Source organism: Pseudophryne corroboree, chromosome 8 (genome assembly GCF_028390025.1).
Source record: "Pseudophryne corroboree isolate aPseCor3 chromosome 8, aPseCor3.hap2, whole genome shotgun sequence".
In the NCBI taxonomy this organism is placed as follows: Eukaryota; Metazoa; Chordata; class Amphibia; order Anura; family Myobatrachidae; genus Pseudophryne; species Pseudophryne corroboree.
The window spans coordinates 261,282,872-261,303,749 of NC_086451.1; the positions used below are offsets into that span (position 1 = coordinate 261,282,872).

General features: G+C 42.3%; 1 protein-coding gene across 8 annotated transcripts in view; it reads right to left on the reverse strand.

The window, feature by feature from the left end:
• Window positions 1–20,878, reverse strand: part of ARHGEF9 (Cdc42 guanine nucleotide exchange factor 9) — a 735,112-nt gene that overhangs the window by 176,596 nt on the left and 537,638 nt on the right. For all 8 annotated transcript variants that reach the window (XM_063937200.1, XM_063937199.1, XM_063937201.1 and 5 more), the window contains one exon: window positions 15,377–15,568. In XM_063937200.1, coding sequence (XP_063793270.1) covers window positions 15,377–15,568 — 192 coding nt within the window. The remainder of the gene's footprint in view (window positions 1–15,376; window positions 15,569–20,878) is intronic.

Consider the following 20,878-nt stretch of genomic DNA (forward strand, 5'->3'; position numbering starts at 1 on the left):
GTGACAAAATTCTGACCAATTACAAAAACATTAGGACTCATATAGCCTTAAGCTTTAACATCTCTCGTCTACTCTTATCCTAAATTTCCCAAATCAATATCTTTCCAACACTGTATCTATATGCATTCTCTTTTCTTTTTCCAATCTACCTACATCATTGCACTGAAATAAATACCCTTAGCAGAACTCAACATGACCAATCCTCCACACGTCTGCTCACCCCTCCTCTTACACCACATGTACACAGACCTTATCTACATGTATAGTACATGTAGGGGGGAATACAAATAGCCGTAGTAGATTACCATGGGCTAATTGATCCCCCGGGGCTATCCAATTAGCTCTTAAACCAGCTGTTAACAAGGATTTTTTTCACCTGCCTCAGCGGGTCAAATAAAAGAAAATCCCTAATAAGGGGGATATCCAATTAGCCCCGGTAATTTACCGGGGCTAATTGTCCCGTCGGGGGCTATCTAATTAGCTCTGATAAGACGCGGCACACACTGGCTTATCAGGGATTTTGTTTCACCTGCCTCCGGCAGGCGAAGCAGATTACCCTGAAACAGCCCCGTTTTCGTCCGAAAACGGGGCTGTTTCACACGAAAACACACAGGTTTCACTGAACCTGTGTGTTTTCGGGAGAAGGGTATTTTTTTTTCTTTTTACAGGCGATCCATCTGGATAGCCTTAAAAAAAAAAACAATAGGTGAAACATCGGAAAAAAGTCCAAAAAACGGCAGTTTTTCGGAACAGATGTTTTAGGGGAATAATTGGATATCCCCCTAACTATAACTGGGGGGGGGGGGGGGGTGTGGTTTATTAATAACGAGTGCCACAGCCCTGTTAACATTTGAATCCATTACATTTTCATGGATTCTATGTGTTAACACCTGTAATTTACCGTGGGTAGCTGAATTACCCCCATAGAGTGTCATTATGGTCTTAAGAATATGTTCTGGCAATAAGGTCAAGGCCATAGGCCTCCCGCTGACATAAGCGCACTGGGACCCCCAAACTTGTTCTTTTCCATTATTTTACTAGGGAGGATAGATCATTAATAACATTCAAGATATGAAAATATTATTAGAAATATAAAAAAAAGTTAAAGAATAATTTTATGCTGTCATAGACCTTTACCTAGTTAGACCATAAGGTGAATAACTATTTAGCAAAACAGCAGTTTGCCAACTATTGGGGGTAATTCAGAGTTGATCGCAGCAGCAAATTTGTTAGCAGTTGGGCAAAACCATGTGCACTGCAGGGGGGGGGGGGGGGAGATATACCATTTGCAGAGAGAGTTAGATTTGGGTGGGTTATTTTGTTTCTGTGCAGAGTAAATACTGGCTGCTTTATTTTTACACTGCAATTTAGATTTCAGTTTGAACACACCCCACCCAAATCTAACTCTCTCTGCACATGTTATATCTGCCCCACTGCACTGCACATGATTTTGCCCAACTGCTAACAAATTTGTTGCTGCGATCAACTCTGAATTAGGCCCTATATGATCAGTATCCAGGCAAGAGGTCAGGGCAGACAGCTATGAAAAGCAGGATCAAAACTAGAACCAGTAAAAGAATCAGACTGCAAAGACAGATCCAAAACAAAGGAAACTTTATCTATGATTATATAAAAAAAAAAAAAAAAAAAAGAAGCTCCCCGGGCATTCTGCTACTGATTCAGTGTAGTGTGGTTATGTGCAGGCCTGGCCTGGCCCACAGGGGAAACCACCGGTGGGCCCCACTGCCTGGGGGCCCACCTCCTACTCTAAGGATCAGGTTCTAGATTGTGCACTTGAATTATACATTATACATATGCTGCCTTAGACTGGACCATGGTGTATTTTCTACAGTGCATTGCTGTTATTAATCTGGTACATTATCATGCATGCAGCAACTGAATTTACTGTATATATTTATGAAGGGGCCCAGACGTTGCACTCTCTAATGTTTAGTCAAACCAATGAGGTGGAAGGCCACACCCCCTCAGCAGACTGGCCACACCCCTAAACATGGACCCCTACCACTGCATTCCCCTGGTGGGCCCTACATGCCCCAGTCCAACACTGGTTATGTGATCTATCTTCAAACTTCTCTACCACTAAGGGGTATATTCAATTGAAGGCGAAAGCTGCCGTCTATCGAAAAGACGGCAGTTTTTTACTCTTTAAGGTCGAATCGTGATTTGACCTATTCAATATAACCCCAAATTCTTCGACAAGTTGATAAATTCGACTTGTTGAAAAGCACGTGGATCGGCGGAATAGATGCCGAGCCACGTGCTTGTGTCGAAAACGGGGCCAAAACCGACAGTATTTGTCCCCCTTTTCGACCATCTAAGTCCGACATTAAAAAATGTCAGACTGAGATGTGGGACCCAGAGGAGGAGATGGGGGGGAGCCGCAGGGAGGCGGGGGACATCCGCGGGCAGACAGGGGAGATCAGCGCTACAGCACAGCGCTGGAGCAGGATGTCACACAACCGCGCCGCTCACGGCAGCTTCCACCCGGCTCCAGCAAGTGAGGTCACGCTTGCTGGAGTCGGGTGGACACTGCCGTGAGCGGCACGGTTGTGTGACATACTCCTGCAGTGCTACTGTAGCGCTGATCTCCTCCGTCTGCTGGTGGCTGTCCCCGCTGGTCTCCCCCTCTCCTCCTCTGGGTCCCTCATCTCAATTCGACTTGAAAAAGTCAAATTGAGATGAGATTGAATAGGGGTTGTCGGATCCAGTCCGACAAATGCATGTCGGAATGGATCCGACGCCAATTGAATATACCCCCAAGAATCTGCATGGAGAAGTGACGCATGTCTGCTGCCCCTGACAGGGACTGAGATGCGCTGAGCTAAGGGTTAGCAATGAAGAAAGATTCAGCAGGACTGGTAAAAAGTGTAAATTCTCCTCTATATAGCACAGTATTATTTATTTTTCTCAATGTCAGGGAACTCGCTTTATCCCTGATCTGTTCAGTAGGACCCTGCGATCTATTAGTCAGAGCACAATACTGCAATTTAACACACCCAGCAGCCACCACCCACAATAACATTAAAAAAGGGGTCACGGGTCCTCAACTACCTTTATGACAATTGCACATACTGTAGGCTTGTCAATAACCAGACATCCACACAGTCTTCTAAAAAGCTGCATACTGTACTTCGGCAATTTATCCCCAATTACACAGGCTCAGCAACCAGTGGCGGAACTAGCGGGCGGTGGGCCCAGGTGCGACAAAATGCTTTGCCCCCCCCCTCACCCCTGTAGAGGATCTGATGAGGGGGGACCTGCTCAGGGCCAGAGAAATGGATACCTAGCAACAGTGCCGTAACTAGACATTTTAGCACCGTGTGCAAGAAACGGCATCGGAGCCCCACCCCTGCATGTAAAACATGTGCCGTGGGCGCGCACAAAAATACATAGGGGCGTGGCTTCGTGGGAAGGGGTGTGAACGGTGCACAGTAGTCTCCATTATTCAAATTACGCCGCACAGTAGCACCACTACACCAGGTAGAGACCCTTTTATACCTTATGGCGGACAGATTCCCCTTATTACACATTACGGCAGACAGCGTCCCCTTTTTACACATTACGGCAGACAGCGTCCCCTTTTTTACACATTACGGCAGACAGCGTCCCCTTTTTTACACATAACGGCAGACAGCGTGCCCTTTTTACACATAACGGCAGACAGCGTGCCCTTTTTACACATAACGGCAGACAGCGTGCCCTTTTTACACATTACGGCAGACATCGTGCCCTTGTTACACATTACGGCAGACAGCGTGCCCTTTTTACACATAACGGCAGACAGCGTGCCCTTTTTACACATTACGGCAGACAGCGTGCCCTTTTTACACATTACGGCAGACAGCGTGCCCTTGTTACACATTACGGCAGACAGCGTGCCCTTGTTACACATAACGGCAGACGGCGTGCCCTTGTTACACATTACGGCAGATAGCGTGCCCTTATTACACATTACGGCAGACAGCGTCCCCTTTTTACACATTACGGCAGGCAGATTCCCCCTTTTTACACATTACGGCAGACAGACCCCCTTTTTGCACAGAAAGAAAGAGAAAGAAAGAAAGAAAGAAAGAAAGAAAGAAAGAAAGAAAGAAAGAAAGAAAGAAAGAAAGAAAGAAAATTAATTATACTTGCTGTCTCCGCTGGCTCAGGCTCCTCGTGCAGCTTCTAACAGAGATCCCGATTCCATTTCCCGGGCAGGAGAGAAAGAGGAGGAGGGAGGTGGAGGAGGGAGCAGCAGCAGCGCTGTGTTATTGGTGGAGGCGCTGCTGCTGCTGTCCCAGTCCTTCACCATAGGCTGTTCTCCCCCGCTGTGAATGCTGGGATGCGCTTCACAGCGGCGGAAGACAGCTTATAGTGAAGCAGAGCGACAGCAGCGCCTCAACCAATAAAACAGCGCTGCTGCGGCTCCCTCTTTCACCTCCCTCCTCCTCCTTCCCCCTGTGTCCGCTGCGCTCCTCTCTCCTCTCCGGGCGGCTGTGTACTGCGGGCAGCGTTTGCCAGCAGCACACAGCGGCATGTAATGAGTCAGTTTGACTCATTACATGCTTTGGGCCCCTGGACAGTGGCGGGCCCCAGTGCAACGCACTGGTTGCACTGGCGGTAGTTCCGCCTCTGTCAGCAACACAGACATCCACGCTGTATAGTTGTGTGCCTACTGTTTTAGCAATTAATAACCATTTGTAGCATATTCTAGCAGCCTCGCAACCTCTTCAAAGGATTGGGTTCTGGGAGCATACATGAATTAACTAAACAAAGAAAAAACGTTTTTAATTTTTTTACAAAAAGGCCCAACACTAATGTTAACAAGAAATGGTTACAAAGTACATACAGGCAAGCAATCAAAACAAAAATGACAAACCATACAGTTAACATGCAGCTAAGCTAACCTGTACCAGGAGAAACGAAAAAAATAAAAAAAGCAGACTGCAGGTTGGAAACATCTATGCCAAGCATAGAATCTACAAAGTCTGAGCACATAACAATAGGCAGCCATACCTTTTATCAGCAGAGTACTTCACTTTGGGTGAGGTCACATAAGTCACTGCTGATTGGCTGGATAGATAATTGAGGCTGGGACCCTCCCTGACTTGCTCATATAACTTAAATTCACATAATTGGGCATAACTTCTCCTGCGAAATGATGATCTGGAATATGGGGTGCCCATATTACTCTATGACACTAAGGGGGACTTTTACTAAGCAGTGATAAGAGCGGAGAAGTGAGCCAGTGGAGAAATTCCCCAATCAACCAATCAGCAGCTCTGTATCATTTTATAGCATGCAAATTATAGATGTTACTTTAGTGCTGATTGGTTTGCCTGGGAAACTTCTCCACTGGCTCACTTTTCAGCTCTTATCACTGCTTAGTAAATGTCCCCCTTAATATGATACATTGTGAGGTGGGATTGGTCCAGAGTCTTCATATTTTGGAAACAATGTATCATAAAAATATGCAACTCGCACCCCACCTGTGAATAGACCAGTTATGGAAAACGGAACGTTCACTGTGGTTATGGAAGTAATAATTTTACTTCATAAACAATATCCAATGTGATGTGTTTTTAATCTAGTGTAGTTACCATTTGTGGGAATCTCAATACACATGAGGCCTAACAACGCCCCACTGGTCTACTTTCCTGTAGATGGAAACATAGACAGGACAGGACTGTCCTGTTAGGTAATTAGCCTCTTCTTACGAATTCAATTACTTTTCATGTAAAGACTTGACGTCAACTAAAGGCCTTCCTAGGCTTCAATTAACATTGATAGGCTATTGATAACCTCCTAGGTGCTAACAAGTTTTCCTGTGGCTGTCTATTCTAATAGCTAACAAAGCCAGCAGCCTAAATAAGTCAGTCTATTGACAAGTGTGCAGCAGATTCATAACTTAGACTTATAATAAACATAAAGTACAAGTCCTAATAATGATATTCTATCCTTAATATCTAAATTTCTTCACACTCAGGGGCAGATTTATTAAGCCTGGTGAAGTGATAAAGTGGAAGGGGATAAAGTACCAACCAATCAGCTCCTTACTTCCACGTTACAGGCTGGGTTTGAAAAATGACAGTTAGGAGGTGATTGGCTGGTGCTTTATCACCGTCCACTTTATCACTTCACCAGGCTTAATAAATCTGCCCCTCAGTATGCTACAAATATTTCTTATTCTGTATGAATGGAAGTAATTTCCAAGACATGTTGGACTCTTCTCCAGGAATATCTGAGATACTCCCTGGAGAGAAGATAAAACTCCTGGATCCCATCCATATAATCTAACTCCCCATACAGTATGTGCGGCGTGATGTGACATTACACTGTAGGGGCTAAGAGGTGATGATACAATTCTTGTTACCTTTGCATCCAATATTTTTATGCGTTGTTGTTTTAAAATGAGTGTTTTAACATTAATGATCTTTTTTAGGCAATCCTTCTTTAAGTGAGCAAGAACACCTACAGTGTACTTGTCTGGCTCGCTCAGATCCAGGGCTACAGAGCTGCCCCCAGAAAATAAATCTCTGCCCAACTTGGCAGACAAAACTGGAAATATGTATGGTGGGACGAGTGAAACATTACTTGTGCTTACTAATACTTTTATTTAGTTTTTTTTTACAATTTTGCTCCTAAAGTACTGCTTGTATATTTACATCTCCAGCTCATTTATGTAACTTTATCTCGCAAATTATTGTACCTCCATAGACTCTCAACATCTTGGCCAACTAATCCACGGGGGGCCCTGTAAATGGATTTCATTGGGTAAGGACACAGTCTAAGGTGCTATTCATCAGTTTTCAGAGTTTGCTGAATACCAGGCAGAATATAGTACCTCGCAACTGTCCCGATTCCAGCGGGACCACAAGATATACTTTAATATTATATCTCTGCAGGTTATAAGCAAGGTTGGATAAGAACAAAACTAAGGGCCCTACAGGGCAAGGTCAATGACAGCAAAGATAATTACACAATAACGTAAACTAAGGAAAGCCTAGCAAAAATAATAAAATAAATTATAATAAAATAATCACTAACTACCTTAGTAAGGAAACACTGAAGCCTGCTCTAAGAAATGAGCCTTGACTTTATGGGACGGATATCTGTATTTCTTCATTGCACAAGGCTGACCTGTTTCTCAGGGTAAATGCACTAGGACGTGGACACTAAGTGATGTACAACCATTGGAGGGGAGAGGGGATGGAAGGTTTATCCTGGAACATTTACTTAGCTCACATAAAACAATGTTAGACATATTATGTTGCACCCCACTCATTCTCAAAGCATTCTGACAAGCAGATGTTACAGGGCTGTTTGCTCAGTAAGACATGAAAAAGAGCCTGCAGAAACTGACAGGCTGTCCACAACCAGCGCTAAGTACCATCCTATGTACTCTCAGGGGACTATCGCAAACTTCCATGATGTTAAGTGCTAAGTTTACTGGGCATGAGCGCTGAGAGATTGCTATTTGTCAGTGCCATTAGGTCTATAGTGCTACAATATGCACACTACGATACAGGAGATAAAATCAGTGCAAAGAAATAGAATTTAATCCTGCAGATTTGTATAGAAGTCAAATGTCCAATAATATTTCCAGAGCCCCATCTCTATAAATGTGAGACCTTTACCAAATATAATTGCCAAGTATGGAGACTGGAAAACATTTCTATCCACCTCTTACAAGCACCAGCAGACAGTCGCAGCCACCACAGTGCCAAAGCCTTGTTAAGATAGTGCAACTCCCCCTCTGGGCAATGGGTGAGCTGCGGCCAGACGGCCACATACATTCAGCACAGCATGAGACCGTGGCACCCTGATGGCCAGAGCATGGACTGGTAACACTTTCCCCGCATCAAAGCTGCTGACGACACTCAGTCTCTTGGAGCCAGAGGCGGACCCTGCACACAGGCTCTCTAGGAGATGGGAACAGGAAGAGTGGCAGTCAGATGTCCTGGTGTGGCCCTACCCATGTGCGGTACTTGCTGTGACCTTGGACGCCATAACAGCCCTACTGATGCTTGCTGTGTCACCTGCAGTGCCCTCAGAAGCTGTACTCACTGACACTTGTGCGCGCTGTGTCTTCCGCCCATGTGCGGTACTTGCTGTGACCTTGGACGCCATAACAGCCCCACTGATGCTAGCTTTGTCACCTGCAGTGTCCGTGGAAGCTGTACCCACTGACACTTGCGCGTATTGCGTGTTACGCCCATGCGCAGAAAATGTTCCGGATTAAAGGATGTCCCTAACCCCCTTTAATCCGGACAAATCAAAATTGTCCGGATTAAAAGAGGTTCCGGATCATCGGTTGCCGGAAAATCGGTGGTGTACCTGTATAACAAATTCATGCAGTGGTGCATCCTGATGACAATGTGAAGTGAAACGTTGATCGAAGCTCTCTGTCTCTGTTGTGATTATTATTAGCCTGAGTGCCGCACCACTGCATGGACTTGTTTTATATATTGTGAAGGCACTGGTGAAGGTGATATGAAAGCATGGAGTGACAGACCAAAGATGATATATATATTCTGCTATATATTATGTGAATAAGTTATACATCGTATAACATGTTTTCAGCGAAACTACATTTCTGTAATGGAAGACTGGGCTGACAAACATTTTTGGCATGTAATTTAGAGATTGTAACAATTCTGCCAGTGTATGATTGCCAAGTTAGAAAGCAGTGAAGAAGTCACATGCATACATAGCACTGTGTGAGAAGGAAGCCACAACTGACAATAGGCCATGACATTCCAGAATACAACAGGCTTTTCTAATAACACTTGTATAACTTTATTTAAAAGTGTACCGTCACTACGAATTAACATAATTCAGTACTCTGTCACAAACTATGTGTCATGCTAGCTATTTAAAGGTTGGCTCTTGCTATTGTTTTGGGTTTTGTTTTTTTTTTAAATAAATTATTGATAAAAATCTTCCTGGAATTAAACAAATTCTTAAAAGAGTGCACTTATTGTATGTGTGATTGATGTGATATTCTTTGTTTTCAGACAATTGTTTAAAAATATAAATATGAAACTGCTGAAAATGATCAAGGTGCACAAATGACCGAGGTACAGATGTGCCCTTATACTGCTAGCCTCAATACGTCATGCGGCACGCGAGACACCAGTAACTCGCCAACTTTTTCTTTAAATTTGCATATTATTTGCACCGCAGATGCATGTAAACACCACTCTGTCTGTACTAGAGACAATGGGTTGTGACTTTAACAGCACAGGAAGGAGTTTTAAATACAGAATGTACAAAATCGCAGAAAAAACACAACGCTACTTGGCATAAAAAATGTGGATGCTACATCGTAACACTTCATATACAGATATAGACTCATTCACACACAGATGTCGCATATCAAATTAATCAGTGCAGTCTTGTGACAAAGTTTTTTCACATCGCGAAGCTAAGATGGATATTTGAGTCGCACGGGATCTGGTGAGCTGAGAAGGTCCATTGGGCACGACTGAAGACACATCTGTAGAGTGCAAGGTGCTCTCTAATGGTGCCGTGGTCCTTGATTTGCTGAATTGCATTTAGTTTTTTTTGTTTTGTTTTTATCACGGCATTACAGACTTGCAGAGTATGATGGCAGAGTTTGCAGCAGTAAAGGGGAGAGCCATTCAGATGCACTGGTGAATCTAGTTTTGCAGAGCAATGGAAAAATGAAAATAAATTTGAGCATACAGATGTGTCCATTTACTTCTAGCCTCCCTACACGTCAAACAGCCCTTCTAGTCATCCAATGCAGTGAGTAAAAGGCTGTTTTAAATAACTTCTTACCCCTCCCTTACCCAACCCACCAGCTACTGTCAGTGTGTAAGATCTTGCTTCCTGTTTCAAGGACGAGATTGATAAGATCCGGAAAGAAATGGTAAGCTCTTCCACAGCCAGTGACCTGCTCAATTCCCTACCTGTACCCTCTGGCACCTGCTCTTCACTTGTTCTCACAAATGAAGATTTAGTATCTACCCTATTCTCATCCACCTACTCTACTACCTCTCCTCTTAAACCTATACCCTGTGGCACCTTCTTTAAATCTGTTCTCACAAATGATGATGAAGTATCTACATTCTACTCATCTTCCTACTCTATTACGGCTCCCCTTTATCCTATACCCTCACAAATCAGTAAAGCTCTGTTTCCTGTGCTGATCCCAATCTAAACTAAAATCTGGTTTAAAATCTGGTCAAGCATGTAGTGATTACTCCCATTCAGAAGAAAAAAAAATCTGACCCTATCTCTCTCTCTCTCTCTCAAACTACCGTCCCATCTCTCAGCAACCATGCCCCTCCAGGTTACTTGAGTGACTAACCTACACTTGCCTTACACTTTCTTAATTCACACAATTTATTGGATCTACTTCAGTCAGGCTTTCATTCCCAACACTCCACAGAGACAGCCATGACTGTGAATGATCTGGTCACTGCTAAGTCTAAAGGCCATTACTCACTTTTTCTTCTAGATCTCTTTGCTGCGTTTCACACTGTTGACACTAAAATTCCTGGGTCTTCAGGACACAATCATTTCTGGGTTCTCATACTACTTATCTAATTGCCTTTTCAGTGTTCATTTCTCTTAATCCAGCTCTGCTTCGTTACCTCTATCAGCTGGAGTACCGCAAGACTCGGTCTTAGGTCCTCTGCTTTTTTTTAATATATACCACATCTCTTGACAAACTAATCATCTCTTTTAGATGATACTCAAATGTACCTATCCTCCCCAGATTTGTCACCATCTTTATTGGTCCGTGTCACTGAATGCCTTTATGACATTTCATTTTGGATGTCATCACGCCACCTCAAAAGTATTACAGGTTGAGTATCCCATATCCATATATTCCGAAATACGGAATATTCCGAAATACGGACTTTTTTGAGTGAGAGTGAGATAGTGAAACCTTTGTTTTTTGATGGCTCAATGTACACAAACTTTGTTTAATACACAAAGTTATTAATAATATTGTATTAAATGACCTTCAGGCTGTGTATATAACGTTCACACAAAACATAAATGAATTGTGTGAACGTACACACACTTTGTTTAATGCACAAAGTTCTAAAAAAATATTGGTTCAAATTACCTTCAGGCTGTGTGTATAAGGTGTATATGAAACATAAATGCATTCTGTGCATAGACTTAGGTCCCATCACCATGATATCTTATTATGGTATCTAATTATTCCAAAATATGGAAAAATCCGATATCCAAAATACCTCTGGTCCCAAGCATTTTGGATAAGGGATACTCAACCTGTATTTCCAAAAGAGAAATATTTGTATTTCCACCATCCGATATTATTTATCAGACATGATATTTCTATTCCCTTTGATAACTCAACAATCAGCTCTACACAACAAGCTTGCTGCCTTGGTGTTATCCTTGACTCTGAACTGTCCTTTGTTCCTTACTGTCAATCTGTTTAGATGTTACATACATCTAAAAAAATAGGATGGTATGAATATCCCGGCAGTTGAAATCCCGACAGCGGCATCCCCAAATTCAAAGTTCTGACAGATCCTGGTGAGTATGCTAACCATAATCCTAAACCACCGCTCTCACAGCCTAACCCAAACCCACCCCACCTGCAGCCTAACTCTCACCTACCCCTCAAGCAGTCTAAACCTAACCGCCCCCCACAATCTAACCATAACCCTTCTCCCAGAGTCTAAACCTAACCCTGGTAAAAAAAAAAAAAAAAAAAGCGATAAATACAGTATCTCTTTTCCAGTGGCATTTGCAGCGCAGTCCAAAGTTCAAATAGGGGAGCCACACCTACTGCATGTGAGTCCCGGTCGGTGATGGTTGGCAGTGCTTGTGGTGGCAGTTGTTGTTGCTCCCATATCTGAATTTTGAACTGCACTGCTTATGAGATAATTATGTTTAATAAATATACCCCTCATACACCAACTAATACAGAACTCAAAATAGATCCGGTGTAGCCTTCCACCGAAGTACGTACACTGCAATAGGGAACTATATACAACACTACTACTCCTAATTGCAGACATCAGAAAAAAAGGTTATCACTATGCAATATAAGCAGATGTTTGGCTGATAGCCCAATAACATTGTACTTTCAGTAGAAACTGTAACATTACGTACACCGGCTCTCCCCCACAGACATACACTATCACTCCAGATAAACAAAACACGGACAGGGATATATTATGTGGAAGTAACCAATCAGTTATGTTGCTATGAGTGATGTTTTGCTACTGTGCATGTGCCAAAACCATAATATGCACATGATGAATGGATTAGCGATGGCGTATGCACACTGGACTTATTTGCAAAGTGAGTGACAGGTGGTCAGCAATTGGGGGAGGTAATGGGGCATAGCTATAAGAATGCCAGTGTGTGTGAAAGTTATAGTTAGCCACTATGGCATGCTCGTACTGAGACACATGGGGTGCCCGATGTTCCTGTTCGTAAGTGGCGAATGTGAGAGATGCCAGCAGTGGGCATCTCTATGAACAAGATGGCTTCTGGCTTGGGGGGTAATTCAGACTGGATCACTGCAGCAGCAGTGATCGCAATCTGAAGCCCTTTGTGGACTGCACACCCCGGGAGGCCCAGTGAGATGCTAACAGCATCTCAGGGCTACTATAGTATATGTCTGAGGCGGTCGCGGGAGGGGACGTGCCAACGGCGTTAGAACGCAGTTGGTGTGGCGCGGTCGGACAACGCAGGTGTGTCCAGACTGTTGTGGGGGCGGACCGCGGCAGCTGCGTGACGTCACATGCAGCTGCTGCGACCCAGGACGCGTGGGTAGCTAGGCTGCGCAAGCAGGGAGCTACTTGCCGGGTGGGAAAGCATCACCGCTGTGCGATGTGTAGGGCCTGACATGCGGGGAGGACTAGAACTGTGCCGGGCGTCCCCCCGCATGTCAGAGAAACTGATCGTAGATGTGCTAAATTTAGCACATCTATGATCAGATATGAATCACCCCCTTCGTCCGCTCCATACAAAACTGCAGCTGTACATGCAACATTGTGCAGAGTCGGATTAAGTGTGTGTCTGTGTGTATGTGTGTGTGTGTGTGTGTGTGGGGGGGGAATCTGCGGTGCTGCGCTCCCTTCTAACACCACTGACAGCCAGCCAGACGGAGGGGCAGATGTATTAACCTGTAGAAAGGATAAAGAGGTGATAAAGCAGTGATAAGTGCAAGGTGATAACGAACCAGCCAATCATTACAGATTTGAAAAAAAGACAGTGAGGAGTTGACTGGCATGTGTGCTGCCACCTTGTACTTATCACTGCTTTATCACTTCTTTATCCCTTTTCCAGGCTTAATACATCTGTCCCAGAGTTCTGCAGGGCAGCAGAGCCGAGCGACGGCTAAACAGTCCAATGATATATGAAACTGCAGCCTGGTGATCTGTGACTGGTTGGAGCGTAGGCTACAGGGAAAAAGGGGGCGGGATCCCTGACATGCACATATTTGGCGTGTGGAGCTGGTTGTACCCAGAGGAGGAGAGAAGAACGTGCAAGCTCTCTCTCATCGTGTTCCTCATCACATCTGTCTTTGCCACCAGCACAGCAGTGCAAAAGTAAGACAGGCTGCATTAACTTATTTTGTATGTTACTATAATAATTTGAAGTTAATGGGTCTTTTATATATATATATAAATATATATATATCTCCATATCTATATATATATCCATATCTATACATATATATATATATATATATATATATATATATATATTTTTTTTTATATTTTTTTTATACCTATATATATGTATATACAGACCTAGGGCAGTTTGTAATATATCAACGTTTCAATGCATTACATTTTCTTCAGCATATCCTAAACAAAATGTAATGTACTGAAGCGTTGATATATTACAAACTGGTATAACAAATTGAACTAGGGAAGGATGAGGTAGTTTAGAGATATATCTATCTATCTATCTATCTATCTATCTATCTATCTATCTATCTATCTATCTATCTATATATATATATATATCCAGTCTACCCCATCCTCCCCTGGTTCAATTTGTACAGCGTGTATCAGTTTATATATCAATATAGATAGATATATATACAATATATTTGTATTATTATTTTCATTTTAGACCTTAGGGCCATCCTGTTTTAAGTACCCAGGGCCCCCCAAAGCCTTAATCCAACTCTGACTGTGTGCGCCTCTTAATCAGGCCCAATATTACTAGCACAGCTTGGTTTGGGAAGTGCAGTCGGCAGTATGGGCATCATAGTTTAAATCCATATTTATTGCCAGTGTAACAACCTACACTAAATGAACAAAGTGCCTTCAAATTGAGCACAAGGTCTCGGGAGAACTCGCAGAGCAAACAGCATGAAAGATCCCTCTTTAATTTGATTGAATTGGCCTTATCAGCAAAAACTGGGCCAGTTTTAAGCAACCTAACAGGAAGGCTTCACAGTTTAAGTCTGTCGGGATTTAGTGTACTTATTCCAAGAAGGGCTGAGCTCATTATATTTTAAGCTATGAGTGATGTGATTCCAAAGGTTAATAAAAAGGGACTGTTTTGTGTGTGTGTGTGTGTGTGTGTGTGTGTGTGTGTGTGTGTGTGTGTGTGTGTATATATATATATATATATATATATATGTGTGTGTGTTTAGAAGGAGAGAGTGAGAGAGATAGAAAGAGCCCAGTAAGGGCAAAAGTCGCATTATCATTAAAAAAAGACAGGTGACCTCGGGAAAAGTAAAAGAGAGAAGCCAGCTAAAATCTGAAGTGGTGCGTATGAGAACACCCACTCAGTATGAATGACTGGAAATATATGACACTTTTACACTCCATCTGATGCACAGTGGCGCAGTGTTTGGAAATGGGGAAGCCTGGTGAGATGTTTTGTGAAGCATTTTAATCACTACTAAAACTAAAAGCCACTACCACGCTGCGTTCTGAAAGTACATTAGTCATGTTAAAACTGATGGAATAAATATGGACAGCTTTGTGAATGGCGTTTTCATTGTTGCTCAAACTGATAAATGAGATGTACTGTAACAAAGAAATTGTAGTGACCAACTAACAGGTTTTTAACAGAAGGAGGGATTAGGGATTTTATATTTCTATGACCCCAAACCATTTAAGTGGACATGTCACCTATATACAGAAGAAGCAGCTATTTGTATTTAAAATTAAAATTCTACTAGTGGCATCACTGAGGGATGAGGCACTAGGTGATAGGGGGGATTTCCATGCATTGTTGCAGCATATAACATGGCCATCCCCCATGTACACAATGCGCAGTTGGGGAAAGCAAACGTTGGGGAAAGTGATGTTCAGTTAACGTTCAAATAGCAAACAACATGGAAAGCAGTTGACTTCCAGTCAGGATCCAGCTTTGTGCTTACCTCACAGATATCCTTCAAGTGCTTGATGTAATGACGTTCTGTGCTCATGATTTCATTGATCACATTGGCTCTCATCTGATCCCGGTTTTGGAGGGTTCTGCCAATACACAGGCAGTCGGAACTTGGGTCCAGGTGCCCATTCTGCACTTCGCTGGTCCCTTCCTCCACGCCATCCTCTTGGTTTACCCAGAGCTTCAAAACAAAACGAGTGTGTCAGTTAAGGAAGTGGCACTGTGTCATTGCTCTCTCTTATGTAAAGGAATACACTACCTAATCGAAGCAGGTAGATAGCCAACCAGGACTGAGAATTTCTTACTGACATGTCATTTATACGAGTTCTGTGGCTAATTAACCTGTATAACTCATATTTCTCAGTAATTAAAGCTGAGTTGGAGACACTGCAGAAAGCCCATGTTGCCTGAAGCCCCACCACCTCCAATAGCCACAATATTAGGTAAATTTATATGACTTGATCGTTCTCACTTACAGGGGTAAATGTAATATGGACTGAGTTGCCGGAGGTTTGGGATTTTGTCAGAGAATGGACGTATTTTTAAAGTGGCAATCATTTACAAGGCAGAACCAACCTGGTTTTGCCTTGTAAATTATTGGCACATTAAAAATATGTCCATTCTCGTTACCTTCTGTAACTCGGACCCTATTACAATTTACCCCATTGTATTCATATTAACCTTCTGATGGGAAAAAACAGTCCCCATTCAGCTTCTGCCACAAGCCTATTGTGCTAAGGGGTCTATGTACTAACGCTTGGAGAGAGATAAAGTGGACGAGATAAAGAATCAGCCAACCAGCTGCTAACTGTCAATTTACAGGCTGTGGGGGAGATGTACTAAGCTGCAGCCAGTGGAGAAGTTTCCCATGGCAACCAATCAGCTGCTCTGTATAATGTTATAGTATACAAATTATAACTGTTACTTTAATGCTGATTGGTGGCCATGGTAAACTTCTCCACTGGCTCACTGACCGCTTTATCTCTCTCCAAGGCTTAGAACATAGACCCCTTTACCTATGTCCACTTTATCTATGTACAGGGCTTAGTACATAAGGCCTTATTCAGAGTTACACACACCCACTGCGTGGCCGCATTCAGAAGGTCTGCGCACGTGCAGCGGCTGTGTGTGTGTGCAACCCTTCACCATGCGATCACATCCCAGAAGCATGCGATAGCATGGTGATTGACAGGTGATGGGCGTCCGAGGGTGGCGACGCGGCATTGCGGGGGAGAAGAGCAGGAAATACAGGCATGTAATGGCCTTTTTCGGAGGGTTCGATGATGTTGCCTGCGTTTCCTGCGATCGGAAACATAGCGCCGGACCGGTTGCCTACGTGCAGGGGTTGTCCTCTATTTTGTTTTTTGTAATACAATTGCAATTAAATTGCGATCGCATTGCGGTGCGGTGCCACAAATGTGCTTTCACACCGCAACTCGACCCGGGTCGACACTGCAATAACCCGGGAATAACCCGGGTTATTTTGGTGATGTGAAAAGGGTATCAGTGGGTGGATTAAATCCAGTCAAATTACGTTTCTGCTGAAAAGTCACATCAGTTACAGATTCACTACATCCTGTTTCTGCAGTTGTAAAATGGCCTACAGCTGTCAGCTTCCAATCACATTTACCAGCATGTCAAAAAATTATTCTAACAAGTTTCAAAAGATCATTACTGGGCATTGTAAGTTATATACAGCTAATAGCATATCTGTTCTAGAATTAGGGAATGTTTGTCTCTACGGGGGTACACACCGGGAAATTTCTCCCAGAGATGTGTGCAGTGCTATCTAGCACAGAACACTCAGCACACATCTCAGGACGCTCAGCACACAGCGCAATGTGTAGCAGTCAAGTGAGTGATCTAACTAGATTTGCATGCATGCCAAATCTAGAGCCGGCGATAGTGACGCCCGGGACAGCGCATTGCTGTCGCCAGCACCCTACACACGGAGCGATGTGAGCTTAATTTCTAAGCAATCTAGTCAGATTGCTTAGAAATTGAGTAAAAATCGGTCCGTGTGTACCCCCCTTAAGTGTTATTGTTGTTAACTAAATACTGTTTTATTTTATTTTGTATTTGTACAGGTCTAGAGTGTTTACCTAATTATTTTGTTTCTTTTTGTTATTACATATACACTTAGGAGAAAGCACTTCTTTAACGATATCCCATATACTGTGGCTACTCTTCATTCCACCACCATTTTTCCTCTATTATGTTTGATTTAAATGTTGTCGGTCATTGACTATTTTCAGTACAGAAGACCATGCAGCTAATTTTATTTACAGATTTTATAAAGTATAGAATAGAAAAGAGAAAAACAGGAGATAAACAGAATATCACTTTATATACTGAGTTTGCCAGTTATACATACAGTACCATAGATACATTTAAAAGAGTGTGTTGATTGAATGATGATGACTATATAAGAGTGAATATCTATATATATTTAGTTTAGACATACTGGCCAAACATTCCTTTTTTGGCAGGACAATCTCTTTTTGGCACTGTCCAGCTGTCCCACCCACAAGCTGTAGTGTCATACTGGTCAAGCTACATCTTCACTTTTTTAGCTACTCTGCATGGCACATAACAGTAAGCATATTCTTTTAGTAACAATTTGCACAAGCAAATATTATTCGGATGTTAATGCAGTACTGTTAATTTGCACATTTGACCAGATTCTTGCACACAAAAATAAAACATTTTTTTGCAAATGTAAGCGGCAGCTTCCAACAAAAACTGGTGTCCCTTTAAAAGCAATTGAATACATAACATATGGAATTCTACACACCATATTCTTCTCCCAGCATAATGATCTGTTTCTTTCATTCTATCCTGCTTTATAAGTAGTGCTGCATCTTCTACTAATAATGCAGCACTCCAGTTGGATGGGATGCACTTAATGAGGAATCCTGAATATTTAGTAGACTCAGCTCAAGGAGGGAACAATCGATCCTTTTCTTTAAACACAGCCCGAGCTGATCCTGGGTGCAAATTCCTGCCAAACCCACTCACTATACACAATAGCCCACTACTGCAATGCCAAACCACAAGACAAGGGTCAATAAACTTCTAGCTCAATTTAACTAGAAATCCCTCTTCTAACAATATATCAGTCACTCTTTTTGTTTTACACAGTACAATCTCATTTGTGACTTTCAAGACAAGCCACGCTGCTGTAAATTTAAGATATATTTCTAGCAATGTGTTTGAAATAATACAATTATTTTTTTTTAACATTTCTTTCTTTATTGAAGCATTTCCGTAAAGAAAATATCAATATTTACAGGAACATTGTGGAGAATAATAAAAAAGACATAATGCAATAGATACAAAACATAGTGCATTGTGTAGGGAGGAGTACAAAAAAGGGTAATTTGTACAATGTTATGGAATAACAAATGACACCTACAGGCACGTTCTGGACCTTCAGAGAGACGGGAACACGTCATGACCGCTAGCCAGCGCTAACAAGAGTGATGGGAGGGTCTCTAAGAAAAATCCTGGTTTCATACCAGAGTGTGCTGCGGAAACATAAGCTAATGGCCTCTCTAATATGAGTAGATAGTGTTTCAATAAAACTTTCCCATGTTGCGAAAAAGAATTTGGTGCGAGATTCTTTTTGAAGTGAGGACTCAAACCAATCCATTTGACAAATAAAAAATAGTTTTTCCTTGAACATTTCTAGAGTTGGGGCGGAACTATGAATCCACATGTGCAAAACAGCTTTTCTAGCTGCCAATGAGATTGCTAAAACTAATTTTTTAACTCTGGTACCAGGGGGTATAATGCCAAATATAACCCATTCCGGTGTAAAGGGGATGTAGTTCACTAAATGTTGGGAGGCAAAGCACCAAACTGCTAACCAGAACCGTTTTAAAAGTGGACAGGCCCAAAAACAATGATAAAGATCTGCCGATTGATGGCCACATTTGGGACAAGAAGGATCGCTTAAAAGGCCTATTAAGAAACCTCTGTGGGGAGAAATATAAGACCTGTGAAAGATATTAAGATACATTTCCGTGTATTTAGCAGCGGGGAACATAGCTATTGAGAAATGTAGCATATGCAGTAACCCATCAACATCCAAGTTAGGAAAATCTTCCAACCATTGGGCTATTCCAGTTTTATATGTAGAATGGTCTATTATAGTGTGAAGTTGTTTATAGTAAAAGGAAATAGCACCCTTGGATTGTTCCGGTCGCAATAGCATTCGGTCCAATTGATGATCCCAATCAGTCGCAGGTAATAGTCTGGAAACCGTGCTAACAGAATGTTGGGCTTGAAAAAAAGCAAAGTTCTGGGGGCCAATATATGGATATTTAGATAGGGCCTCCGTGTAAGATAATGGTTTATGGGATCCAGGGTTAATGAGCTGTCCTATACTGCAGATTCCTAGTGATTTCCATTCATTAAAAGGATAGACGGCCTCTCCATTTTGAAAACCCGAATTTTGTAAGAAAGGCAAATGGATAGATAGGTGTTTGTGTAATTTATATTTATGTCTCAGGGATAGCCAAACTTTCCTCGTAGTCATTAGGAGGGGATTATTAGTTAAATCTGTGGAAATCTCAGCATCGGTTAAGTGTAGAATAGCTATCAGGGACACATGAGGAATGAAATTTTGTTCGAGAAGTGAGTCAGTGTAAGTTTGGGTACTAGACAACCAATTCTTGATGTAGCGAATATGGGAGGCATAGCTATACGTCAGGATGTCTGGAAAGTTAACTCCCCCATTGGACCTAGGCTGACCTAATTTAAATAAACCAATTCTCGCGAGCTTATTGTTCCAAATAAATTTCCTAAAGGCCAATGTCATCTGTAAGAGGTCTTGTCTAAAGAGCAAAAGAGGGAGAACTTGTAATGGGTAAAGAAGTTTTGTAAAAGATATAAATGAATTATATTTGTCCTTCCTAAAAAGAAAAGTTGTAAATGGGCCATCGCCCCAAGATCCCCCGTAATTTTAGAAAGCGTTTTCTTAATATTAATATCATAGAGATTTGCGATGTTTTTGGGAAGAAGAATACCCAGATACAGGAGTTTCTTTTTAGCCTAATTCAAAGGTAATTGTGCCGCCCACAAGGGTCTATAAAAGCCTTGTTTCAGATAAAGTACACTAGATTTTTCAAAATTAATAAAAAAGCCAGAAAGAGAGCCCACCCTATCAAGCAATTCTAGCAGCGGTTTGAGGGAGTGTTTAGGATTGGACATGTGTATCAAAACATCATCCGCAAATGCAGTGAGTTTGACTTCTACCGTACCAACCGATATACCTTACAAGATCGGCCAGGAATCAATTATACGAAGTAAGGGGTCAAGGGACAAATTAAAAAGTAGGGGAGATAAAGGGCAACCTTGGCGGGAGCCTCTAGACATAATAATAGGATCACTTCTTGTGCCGCTTACTAAAAGGAAGGTCGTGGGGGAGCTATAGAAGAACTTTATAAGATTAATGAAATCTGGGCCAAAAGTTTGAGTCGATAAAACT